The sequence below is a fragment of the Dipteris shenzhenensis genome, chromosome 1 (assembly GCF_047967505.1).
Source record: "Dipteris shenzhenensis isolate YYH24624 ecotype China chromosome 1, Dip_SZ_1.0, whole genome shotgun sequence".
In the NCBI taxonomy this organism is placed as follows: domain Eukaryota; kingdom Viridiplantae; phylum Streptophyta; class Polypodiopsida; order Gleicheniales; family Dipteridaceae; genus Dipteris; species Dipteris shenzhenensis.
Window position 1 is genome coordinate 66572203 of NC_141596.1, and position 12713 is coordinate 66584915.

At 41.0% G+C, this 12713-nt stretch overlaps 1 protein-coding gene across 1 annotated transcript; it reads left to right on the forward strand.

The window, feature by feature from the left end:
- Positions 1 to 7613: 7613 nt before the first annotated feature.
- Positions 7614 to 10566, forward strand: LOC147906245 (putative pentatricopeptide repeat-containing protein At3g15130). Its single transcript, XM_087389826.1, has 4 exons — positions 7614 to 7724; positions 7894 to 7954; positions 8052 to 10436; positions 10546 to 10566. Exons 1-4 carry the CDS (start codon positions 7708 to 7710, stop codon positions 10564 to 10566), a joined length of 2484 nt encoding a protein of 827 aa, XP_087245952.1. The 5' UTR covers positions 7614 to 7707.
- Positions 10567 to 12713: the final 2147 nt, after the last annotated feature.

Here is a 12713-nt window from a genome sequence, read left to right on the forward strand (position 1 = left end):
AATGAGGGGCTTGGATCGCTTTTTTGTAAAAAGGTGAAATGATCAAAATTGCAAGCTCTACGCATTCATTTCCATTACCTAGCCTGATTTGTTTTTCAAGTGGCTTCTTTTTAAGAAATAAGGAAAATTTCTTAAGGTAGTAACCCAAGGTTGATGCTTGGGGTTGATATGTTTGGCTAGAGTTGGAAAATTTTTTACTCTCCTTGCCCTTGAGTGTTATATCCTTGAAAGTTTATAGCAATTTGTTTTTTACACATACTTACATATGTTTACTTGTTACTTGAGATGCTAGTCTCCCCGACAACGGTGCGAAATGTTGGCTCTTTCCCATGGCTTCCATAGGAAGAGCAGGGTATTCTCAATATGCAGGGTTCTGAGGCTTTTTGTCACCCACAGCTATAGTATAAGTGTAGCTTAGGACCTCGAGTCGTATTCCGGTGAGAGACATAGGCTTAAGTGTGGCAAGCAAACATAGTGCATTAATGTGTGAAAGGGACATGCATCATCATGGTTGGGGTAATGAAGGCTTTCGCCTTCACTGGGGGTTGAAGGGTTTAGGAGGAATTTTAGGGTTAGAGGGAGGTTCAGGGTTGAGAAGGAGGTTCCAAGGTTTAGAGAGAGGTTCCAAAGTTTAGAAGAGGTTCAAGGGTTAGAAGGAGGATCCAAGGTTCAGGGTAGAGTACATGGTGGAGGACTTGTCTCCCTCGTAGGTCATGGAGGTTAAGGGTTGAGGAGCTTAGGGTTTAGGGGAAGCACAGGAGTGGGAGAGGAGGAAGATGTAAGAGCATGGGGGGAAAGGAGAGAGAGAAGAGGGAGGAGGAGGAGGAGGAGAGGAAAGGTTGCAAGGTTGGAGGAGAGGGGAGGAGGAGTTGCAAGGTTAGGACATGCTTTTGGATGTGGAGTGTAAGGAAGCATGGACACTTGAGACAATTGCTTGGAATACCAAAGTAGAACTCAACACAATGCCCCAAAGAGTGTGGGCTTCATTTCATTATGGGGTATTTATACAAGCTGGAGAGCTTCTCTCTCTGCATGTACGAATTGTAAGATATTCTCTCTCTACATGTAGAACTTGCATATAGGAGTTGCATGTAGGAGTTGCAAGTTGCATGTAGAACTCACATGTAAAACATGCATGTAGGAATCACATGTAGGACTTGCATGTAGGAGTTGCAAGTAGGAGTTGCAAGTAGAACATGCAGGTAGGAATCGCATGTAGGACTTGCATGTAGGAGTTGCAAGTAGAACTTGCATGTAGGACTTGCATGTAGAAGTTGCAAGTAGAACTTGCATGTAGGAATCACATCATGTACGACTTGCATGTAGGAGTTGCAAGTAGAAGTTGCAAGTAGAACTTGCATGTTGAGGATGTCTAAGAGAGATTATTCCTAGCCTTATGCAAGGACAAGTGGAGCTTTGCCACTACTTTACACACACATTCTGTACTCCCTAAGTCCATGTTGGCACAGAGACAATAGCCTCCAAATTCCATGTGGATCAAAAGATATGGCCCTCAAAATAAAGGCCAAATTTTGATCACAATATGGCCCAAAAATGATGGTGTGGATGCAATGATGATGTGGCAATGAGTGGTTACATGCAGTGTGCCTATGAAGCACAGATGCTTAGTGAGCTGGAACTATCACATGTCCGGTGAGGTGGTAGATGTGTGACTAACTAGACTTGATGATGTGGCAAGGTTTAATCAAATCTAACCAAGGTTAGTTAACCAAAGATGACATGTCAAATAATTGGATAAGGGTGCCACATGGCTCAAAACTGACGGCTCCTCACACTCTACTACCACATGGTAGAGAGAGATGGTGAAAGAGAGGAATAGTGAGAGAGTAGAGAAAGACTATGATGGTAGCATCGATGATGATGAGGGGCCTGAAGGAAATCATTGGTGCATGAAGTTGGAGTTTCTTTAAGTCGAGATTCTTTGTCGGTGCATTTGCAAAAAGCCTTGCTTCCTGTTTGGAGCTAGGCTACATTAGAGGTCTTAGTCTCACCACTCATGAGTGATGAGGTGTTATCTATGGGAAGCCATCACTGCAGCTAGAGCCGGCACTTCTACTAGTCATCCATTGTGGAGAAGCTCATTGTTGAGCATTTGTAGCTCTCATGTTCATGTGTTATGGTTGCCCTGGTGCTCACCGCTAGTATGTCCTTGTAGATAGGTGGGAGCATTACTTGCTTAGAGCATAAGGTCGATGGAGAACTACATGAAACTACCATGTGGTTTGGCACTTATTTCTATCAGTTGTGAGGAAGCGTGTTGCATTGAAGTCTATTGTGCATAGGTTTGGAGAGTTGTGTACTATTGATTTGTTTGTGGAGTCATGTGTGCATCGTCGTTGCCATGGTCATGTTGCTAGAAGTATTTGGAAACACTTTGTGAGTTGGAGCATTGATGTTGTTGGTCGGTTGTCAGCTTGATGCTATAGTTGCAGTCGATGAGTATCTGCAGCTATGTTTGTCAGCCGCTTGTAGGTCGCTTTGGGGAAGATGTTGATGCTTGAAGGCACTCAGCTGCTTGAGTCAAATTAGTTGCTAGGTAATTGGTGCCATTGGATGTTGATGTTGCTTGCTTGTAGAGATTGGTGATGCAATAGTTGCTTTGTTAAAGGTCAAAACTGCTAGCCTACTTGCTAGCCTTCCAGCTATGTGCCATAGTTGTGGCTACTCTCAACATGGTCTCTCAAGGAACTTTAGATCTCTCAATCTATCACTCATTCTCACTCAAATGGAACCTCAAAATAAACTCAAAAAAACTCTCAATGAAACTCTCTCAATGGAACCTAGATGGAAGGAACTCTCCCTCCTAAAACCTTCAAGAAACAAATAAGGAACTCTCTCAAAGAAATCTAAATAACTCTCAAACGAAGAAAATTTGCAAATATCTCACAATATGAACGGAGATTGAGCATGCCTCAAGGGAGGCTTGTTGCCTTGACAAATTGCAAGAGGTTGTGAGCACTATTGGCTGTGATACCATGATAGAGGAAGTGAGAGGGGGAGAGAGAAGAGTGCACACAATATTGACTAACTATACAATAACTTGTATTCCATGGAAAATAGGAATATATACTTGTACCCCTTAGGGTTAGGGTTTGTACTATAACCCTAAGTTGCATTAATTTGCTCAATTTTTTTTTTGATTCGAAAAATCGCGATTTTCCCAAATTAAAATGAATCCAACGATTTTTCCTAATTTATTCATACGAATAACTTATTCGTACGAATAAACCTTTATTCGTACGAATAAACATATTCGTACAAATAAACGTAGTATAGATTTGAAACAATTGTTATTTTTGGTATTCATGCGAATACACCCAGCTATATTCTTGAGCCACCTGCTTGCCTGCCTGCCACCTCTTGGTTGCCTACCTGCTACCTCTTGCTTACTTCCATACCTACCAGCTCTCGTCATAGGTACCTTATTGTACCTTACTTTTGTTATAGTCTTTCGTTAGTAATCAATGTTTCTCTCTCTCTTGTTTTATTTAAGATTGGCACTCATCTCTCTTTAGAGAGTTGTGTGTTGTAGTCTCAGTTTGTATAAAAATGTTTGTTTGTAGGAACTCTTGGACTGGCACTCATCTCTCTTAAGAGAGTTGTGTGTTACAGTCCAAGCTTAGTGATGTTTTCATAGATGCTTATTCCGGCACTCATCTCTCCCTTGAGAGTTGTGTGTTACAGTCTAAGTTTAGAGATGTTTTCAAGTACTTAGTCTAGCACTCAGCTGTCCTTTGATAGTTGTGTGTTGCAGTCTAAGTTAGATATCATGCGACGTTGTCTTAGACACTTAGTTTGGCACTCAACTATCCTTGGATAGTTGTGTGTTGCAGCCTAAGTTAGAAATCATGCGATGTGCTTTTAGACACTTAGTCTGGCACTCAATTGTCCCTTCATAGTTGTGTGTTGCAGTTGAATCCTAGTGTTAGATGGTGAAGTCCATGATTAGGTTATACCTAGGTCATTTTTTGTGTTTTGATTTTCTATAGTATGTTACATGATTTGAGGCTTGAGCTTGAGTTGAGAGGTTATACCTAAGTAATTTCTTCTCAATTTCTTAGACTGCTTGCATTGATTTTCTTATTGCACCTTGCACTGAATTCTTTTTTGAATTCTGTGTTGCAGCTTACTGCATATGAGATGGCTCACACAGGTGAGAAGAGGAAGTGTCAACAACCTGATCTCACAAAGTCTTAGAGGAAGGTGCTAAAAAACGAGAATGTACACTTCTTAATGAATGTCGATCAGGACATCATTGAGACAGCTTTCCAATATGGTAAAAGTGGTGTACAAAATTTGGTGAGGACAATGGCAGAGCATGGAAGGAGGACCTTGCATGATCGATTTCCACATGTTTTCATAGTAGAGTCTACTTAGCGATGGAGGGTCGATGATGCCTCGATCAAATAGATCGAGACATAAACTCATGTGACACAAAGTGGGAGGGTCCTACTGTAGATGCCAGGGTCACGTACATCAAGAATGCGTGGCGAGGTTACAAAGGCAAAGGAGCTACCTGGACCTCCCTTCCATCAATGCACCCACATCACCAAGCACAGCTGCAACCGCAAGCATCAATGCACCCACACCCCCAGTCAGATGCTGCATTACATCCACCACAACCATAAGCACCAATGCACCCATGTCCCCAGTCATATGTCGCATTCCACCCAACGCAGCCACAAGCAGCACTGCAACCACGCCATGGGTATGCACCAGTGCATCCACCATAATATGTCGAACCCCGTATCCCTTTTTTCCAAGATCTTTCATACCTAGAAGTTCCTCCTCCTTTTTCACATCTCCCACCACATGCACGATCAGATTTCACCACATCTTTTGTGCCTCCATTTGTGCCTCCTACCGCATGCGCAAACCAATTTTCATCTCCTGTATTTTTGCCTGCACCACAAATGCACAATCTATCTGCATAAGTAGATACATTCCCATCTCCTTCATTCTCGCTTGCATAAGCACCACGCACATCACATGGCTTGTGTGATAATGTAGAAGTGCCAAGACCCATGCGGCCCATACTACTTCAGTGACGAGACATCTGATTCATGCCTAGTGCAGTTGTGGTTTATTAAAAAAACACATATCCTTTGAAAAACACATTCAAGCATGCAATATATTAATTGTCATTCAATCACGCTCTTTTAAAATAATTCACATTCTATTGAAAGAATATTAAATATCCATTCAAAAGAAAGTGTAAGAATGAGACAACTCTTCTAATAACTTTTAAAACTTTCAATTCGTACACTTTAAAACTCTTTGTATTCTTTCTCATTCTATTGAAAGAATATTACATATTCATTCAAAGAAAGTGTGAGAATACAAATACAATAAAATCATATTTCTCACATGAGGTCTAGGGAACTCAACGAGAAGATCCTAAAACTCCCACATACAAAAATTCCCATAAGAGATCAAAGGAACTCAACAAGGAGATCTTAGAACTTCCACAAACTAATTTAATAATTTCATAGACACGAAAACAAGCCCATTTCTCACAAGAGATCTAAGGAACTCAACAAGGAGATCCTAAACTCCCATATACAAAAATCTATTCACATGAGATCTAAGAAACTCAACAAGAAGATCCTAGAACTCCCACAAACAAAAACACAAAAAGAAGCCCATTTATCACAAGAGATCTAAGGAACTCACCAAAGAGATCCTAGAACTCCCACGTACAAAAATCTATTCACATGAGATCTAAGAAACTCAATAAGGCGATCTTAGAACTCCTAATTTGGTACTAATTTCCTAACAAGGAGTTAGTGTTTTAGTAGATTTTTAGTATTTCTTTAGTGTTTATTTTGTATTGATTCAGTACTGAGGTAGTAGTAGTTAATTTGTGGACTTTTAGTGCAGATTTAGTACTACTTTAATAGTGTTTTGCACAGCTACTCACCAATTAAGTTAGTAAATTGTGCTCTTTTTTAGGGATAAATGTTTGTCAATGTGTTTCTTCAATATGGCCCTTGAGGGGTAAGGGCTATATTGACAAACACATTGATAAGAATTTATGACCCCTCAAGGGCTATATTGACAAACACATTGACAAGAATTAATGACCCCTCAAGGGCCATATTGACAAATAGTTGTTTGTACAAAAGAGTACAACCTTCCCCGAGTCCATTGGTTGTGCATTTAATAAAAAAAGGTAGCCATTTCAATACAATTACAAGGACAATGGGACTCGCAAACGAATGGAGGGTAGTGATTAGTAAACAGGTTTCGTGCAAGCATTTCTTCCAACATGTCAATTTGGCAGAGATGTGATTCTTTGCTGTACATCGTGCCCATGTATAGGCACTGGATCTAACACCAAATAGCTAATAGTTTTTTAAGCATCAACCATTTCACCATAGTCTCTAGAAAATTGTTGAAGGAACAAGTGAAATGGATGCTCACCATAATCATATGCTAAGACATCGATGATATGGCCCTCATAGGTATGCCTTACAGCAGTGAACTCTAGGATGTTTTCTTTGGAATCTGTTATCTGCCCCAAGAACTTCAAGAGCTCGTCATCATTGAGATCTCTATGAGTGATGCATGTTCCGAATGGGTTCACCATTGGTGTGTCATCAATGAACATTGTGTGCATTGGGTGGAACTCAATGCCATGATCAGCTATTGCATCGAAGGGCTTCAGGTAAAGCAAGTCATTCGGTCGTATTGCATGGCGATATTCATCAATTGTGTAACGTTCATCTTGCAAAGGGTTAAACATAAACTTGGAACAACTTAGTTCACCATCCCAAGCCACGTTCCTCTCTATTAAAGCCATGAAGGGCTCTTCCTTCCTCTTGGTCATGCTACTCCATGTAGTGACCTCAAAGCAAGTCCACACTACCAAAAACTTTGTTAAGCCGGGCTACAAGGACACGACGTGGTTTCCCAAATCGTAATTGTCACCCACCCCCTTTGGCCTTGAGGGAACATTCTTCCACCACCTCTTTAGCAATATGTTGTTCAAATAAAAAATAATCAGCTTCTTTTGAGGGGGGACGTTTAGAGTATCACCTATAAGGAAGCACATAAACACAAAGCTAAATACATGACAAACCGACAAAAGACAATTTTGTAGGCGTGTAGACAAAATCATGAAAAATTAATAAGACTAAATACTTGAAAAGTAAAGTGGCACAAGCACACTGCCCCTTGAAAAAGATATCCAACCAAGCGGCTGGCTATAAGTACGTGTTGTTGTTCAGATTTCTAAGGGCTCCAAAAAAGTATGTTCCTCTATGCTATCTAGCCTTGCTCCCAATGGGGGGTGTAGATAAAAGCTCAAAAATGGTGTGAGGAGGCGTTCGTCGTGAACTCATTAAGCGATCATGTTGATATTAACGGCACCGGTCAGGCCATTACGAAAATTGTAAAAAGCAAATGAAAGTACTCACCCACGAAGCAGATATCCGTGAGTTGTTCTCCTTAGATGGCCATTTTTGATCCGACGCTTGTCCCGGCGGGTATAAGCCTATGATATATTCTGAGGAAGATATAACATTTTTCGCACACAGCATTGTGTTTTCAAACCGTGATTCAGATCACGAGCTGCGAGGACGACTTGCATTGGGCAGCCTGTATCTCTTATTGAAATGATAGCATTGGAACTGGTAAAGACGGGACTGATAAGCCGGTGGAGGAGACGTAGTCTGCAAGACTGGAATGATGGCTTCTATAAGGTGAGCCTTTTCTCTAATTCTACTTCGTTGTGACACTGATTCTTTGAACTGATACCCGTGTGGGTGCAACCGAGCAATCAGGTAAGTCTCTTAAAGTCAGAAGGGCGAGCAATCAGGTAAGTCTCTTAAAGTCAGAAGGGCAAGTATTGACATTATCAATTGATGTCAGGCAACGATACACTCCATGTTCTTCAGCGAAGTACAAACGTCGGATTGGGGGCGCCACTAAGGTATTTAAGAATCAACCGTTCAAGATTTGTCACCGTTTAAGATTACACATGACCCGAGCATGGACCTAAAATTTGCTACTTTATTGTTTTACCCAAGCTTGGTGTTTCGGGCAAAACTTCTGGAACTATAGAATACTTGAGCAAGCTTTGTGAGGAGGAACAGCTGTATGAGGCACTTAAGACCATTAACCACATAAAACAGCAAGGATTTTCCCTAACGAGTGATGCGATCTACTATCTCCTCGACTGTTGCACCAGAAAGAAAGACCTGGCAGCTGGCAGGCAGGTCCATTCATTGATGATCAACCATGGACTTGATTCGATTACCTTTTTGAATGATCATCTTATTCGGTTGTTTGCCTTATGTGGGAGCTTGCAAGAAGCAGAAGAAATATTTTTTAAGGTTGTAAAACCAAGTGTTTACACTTGGAATGCAATTATTTCAGCCCATGTTAATCTTGGGAAAAGTGAGAAGGCTTTTGAACTTTATCAGAAGATGGAACTGGCAGGTACGAAGCCAGACAAAGTCACGTTTCTGCACATTTTGAAAGCTTGTGGCGCCATTGAAGCCATTTTGCAGGGCAAACTAATACATGATTACATAATTACAAGTGGATTTGAATCAGATGTGGTCATAGGGAGCACCCTCGTTGACATGTATGCTAAATGTGGCAACCTTCAAGAGGCACACCAAGTGTTTTTGAAAATGCCAATACGAAATGTAGTATCATGGGGTGCAATGATTGCAGGATATGCTCAGCACGGGCAAGGGATTCCTGCCCTGGAACTCTTCGAGAACATGCAAAAGGAGGGCTTAAGACCAAGCAAAGTAACACTTTTGGCTACCCTGAAGGCATGTGGCAGCTTAAAAGCAATTCAAGAAGGCAGGCTAACCCATGACATCATTGTTCGAAGTAGGCTTGAATCAGACATAGTTGTTGGGAACACCCTGGTTGACATGTATTCCAAATCTGGGAGACTAGACGAGGCACACAAAGTGTTCAATAGGTTGCTTAACAAAGATGTTGTGACATGGGGCATAATGATTGCAGGATACACCCAGCATGGCCATGGTCTTCCTGCCCTTGAGCTTTTTGAGAAAATGCAACAGGAAGGGATAAGGCCGGAAAACATCACCTTTTCGAGTGTCTTGAAAGCATGTGGAACTTTAAGCATTTTAGGTCTGGGCAGGCTGATACATGACCAGTTTATCAGAAGTGGACTGCAATCAGACGTCATTGTTGAGAGCACCCTTGTTAACATGTATGCAAAATGTGGTAGCTTAAAGGAAGCACGCAAAGTATTTGATGGATTATTAAGTCGAAATGTGGTGATCTGGGGTGCCATGATATCAGGATATGCTAACCATGGAGATGGGCTTGCTGCTCTCTTGTGTTATGCAAGAATGCAACAGGAAGGCATACTGCCAAACAAAGTTATGTTTTTGTCCATCCTGAAAGCATGTGGCATTGTTGGAGCCTTGGGACAAGGCAAGCTGATACATGAGCAAATCCTCAAAGATGGACTCGCATTGGACTTGGTTGTCGGAAATACGCTTGTGGACATGTATGTCAAATGGGGGAACATGGATGAAGCCCGCAAAGTGGTTGACAAGATGCTGATCCGTGATGTGGTAACATGGAGTGCGATGATTGCAGGATATGCCCAGTGTGGCAATTACAAGTTGGCTCGGCAATGTCTAGAGGACATGCGACAAGAAGGCTTGAAACCAGTGGATATGATCTTTACTAATATCTTATCTGCTTGTAGGCATGCAGGTCTCCTTGAAGAAGGTTGCCTGTATTTCAATGCTATGAAAGAACAGTATGGCATTGCGCCAGATATTGAGCACTATAGCTGCATGGTTGACCTTCTAGGCCGGGCAGGATGCTTAAAAGAGGCTGAAGATTTGCTTCGAACAATGCCAATCCTGCCGGATATAGTCACATGGACATCTTTGCTCACTGGTTGTAGAAAGTATGGCAACCTTGAGCTAGGGAAACACTGTTTTGATCGAGTTTACTTATTGGAACCAGCTGAAGCCTCTGGCTTTATGCTCATGTCAAACATTTATGCTGATGCTAACATGTGGGATGACGTTGACAGAACGCAGGAGCTGAGAAAGACCGCAAGTGCAAGAAAGAAGCCTGGAATGGCTTGGATAGAGGTGAACAAAGAGACGCATGAGTTTATAGCGGGATGTGCAAGCCACCTGCAAAATGACAAGATGCTTGCTGAGTTGAAACGATTAGGCAAACCGTTTAGACAAAAAGGATATGTCCCACAGCTTTACTTGGTAGTGGAACCAGCTTCAGACCAGGAGACTGAAGATGTTTTGTTAGGGTGCTGGGAGACAGTAGATATAGCCTTTGGCCTTATCAGTATGCCGGAGGGAACAACTGTTCGAACTGCAAGGACTCTTACAGTGTATATTGATTGTTATAACGCAATTGAGGCTATATGTAAGCTTGAAACACAACAGGTTAAGATAAGGAATACCTTAACATCTTTGTTATTTGAAAGACCGGGTTTTCTCTTGTGATGCTTATTGTCATATGTGTTTTGATTCATGAATTTTCATTATTATCCAGGGTACAGAGGTCACACTTTAAAGACTGATGATCATCCAACCTAATTGGTTTCCATCACTTTTTTAATTGTAATGGAAGTTTAAATGTCTATATACCATGTCTCTGCGATATATATAGTGGTACTGTTGTGCTCTACACCTCATTTGCTGGACTAAATAGACCATCAACAAGAAATTTGGAACACAACCAATATATCCCCATGTTTTCGGTTTGGAGTATCCAGAATCAGCAGACACACAGAGCTTAAAACTAGCATCGTGGGCAGCTTGCATGCTGTATATTGTATAGCCGCCTCTTACATTGACATTTCCTACCACTCTGTCTCTTTTATTCTCACAGAATATAATGCAGACATGAGGCCTAGCGCTCATTTATGGAGCAAGGAGTGAAGTATCGTGGGTATATCATCACCCGAAGGTATCTGCTGGTCTTGGAAAGGTCATATCGAGGGAGTGGCCAAGGCCTAAGAAAGCTACTCAATGAAAAGGGCTTCTTGGTTACATCATTTGCAGAACATTCAACAGGTTTTATGAAGTAAGGGTGCAGGACCTGATCATATGTTCAAAAGGAATGTTACTTTAGGGACTTGAAGCTGAGAACGCATTTGAGGAATTATTTCATCTCCAACAGACTTTTCACAGCCACTGGTGCTTGAGGTTGATTCTCGTGGAAGGGCAAGTACCATCTTTTAAAAGTAGCATGGGGTGATTGCCTATGAGTAGGAAACTCTCTAATAACGATAAATATTTCGAATAACTTGTGAAAGGAAACGATAGGTGTAAATTAGAAGGAAAGGAAAAGAGAAAAAGCAAGTGAAGGTGAAGGAATATTAGAAAAGGTAGATGAGTGAAAGAGAAGAAACAAAAGAGGTGAAAAGGGGGGGAGGGTGTGTGTGTGTTGGATGGGCCATCAAATAAAAGTGAGGATGTGCCTATTTTGGCAAGAGTAATATAAATGTGGTGTCATACAAGAGACAAAAAGAGCCTCCATCTTTAGAGAGAAATACCTAACAAAAGACAAAAGCTTTAGGATAAAAGACAAAAGCATTTAGGATCTCCACAAGCAAACAAAAACCTTAAACCCTAAACACATTAGAAGCCCTTAAACTTATACTAACCCACAATTAAGCCTCATACTAACCATAATTTACAAGGTCAAATGGACCAAATGAACCAACTTTAAAACTATGGCCCTGATTAGCAACTCACTAACCAAGTCATCCCTTAGGACCCTTGCAAGGCAAAAAAACATAGAAAATGTTTGGAGTTTGTTGAATTTGATAGTTTTAACTTTTAATAACGACTGTTAAATTGCTATTAGGATAATCTCGAGCTGACAAGCATGTAGCCTTGGTCATTCATGTTGTTTTCACCTAACCTAGGTTGACAAGCATCCAACAGGTACAAGGAGAATAAAACGAAGGAATATTGCTCCCAAGGCCGAGAGTTTCATGCTGTTAGCTCAACTTATTGTTTTTATAATTTTGTAGCTGTACAATTGGCCCACTTCTCTCTTTTTTTTTAAAGTAAAATTTTGACTTTTTGACCTACCACGACAAGGTATTTGTTTTGTGCTTTTTGCAACCTTGGGCGTTGCTTAGTGCTTTGTCAACATGTGGGACCTAAAAGATTATGATTTTGCTTTGGAGTTCAATCCTTGATTAGAAGTAGTAATAATACTATTACTAATGCAATATTTGTGCCAAGCGTGATTTGCTAGGTCTGCTAACGTTATACCAGTAGAACAATATGCCAACTCCAAATCTCGATTTTGAAGTCTCTCTCGTACAAAGTAGTATCCCACTTGAATGACATCTATTTTCTATTGTGATGTTTAGCAACCTATCTGAGAAAATGCACGTGATATGATCACCGAACGTGAACCATTGTGGTTGCAGTTAGCTTTTTGTCACTAGAGTTTGGAAGTGAAAATCAAATATATAAAGATAAATAAATACATACATACATGCATGCATGTGGGTGCGCGCACACACACACAGTCTATTTATGTGCGCCTACACATAAATAGATGCGCACATATGTTTTTTTCCTTTGGTGCTTTTCTTATAAGAACCCTTGTCCAGCCGTCTGCTCACCAGCTCTAGTATCAGTTCCTCTACCTCCCCAAGTTGGTGATGACATCTTTGGCTTTTTGTTCGTAAGGGTTTT

Excerpts from the sequence above, each read along its gene's own strand:
- LOC147906245 (XM_087389826.1), top strand. Across the intron at positions 7,955-8,051 it reads GGATTGGGGGCGCCACTAAG|CTTGGTGTTTCGGGCAAAAC; the intron begins GTATTTAAGAAT and ends GTTTTACCCAAG. Across the intron at positions 10,437-10,545 it reads GTAAGCTTGAAACACAACAG|GGTACAGAGGTCACACTTTA; the intron begins GTTAAGATAAGG and ends ATTATTATCCAG.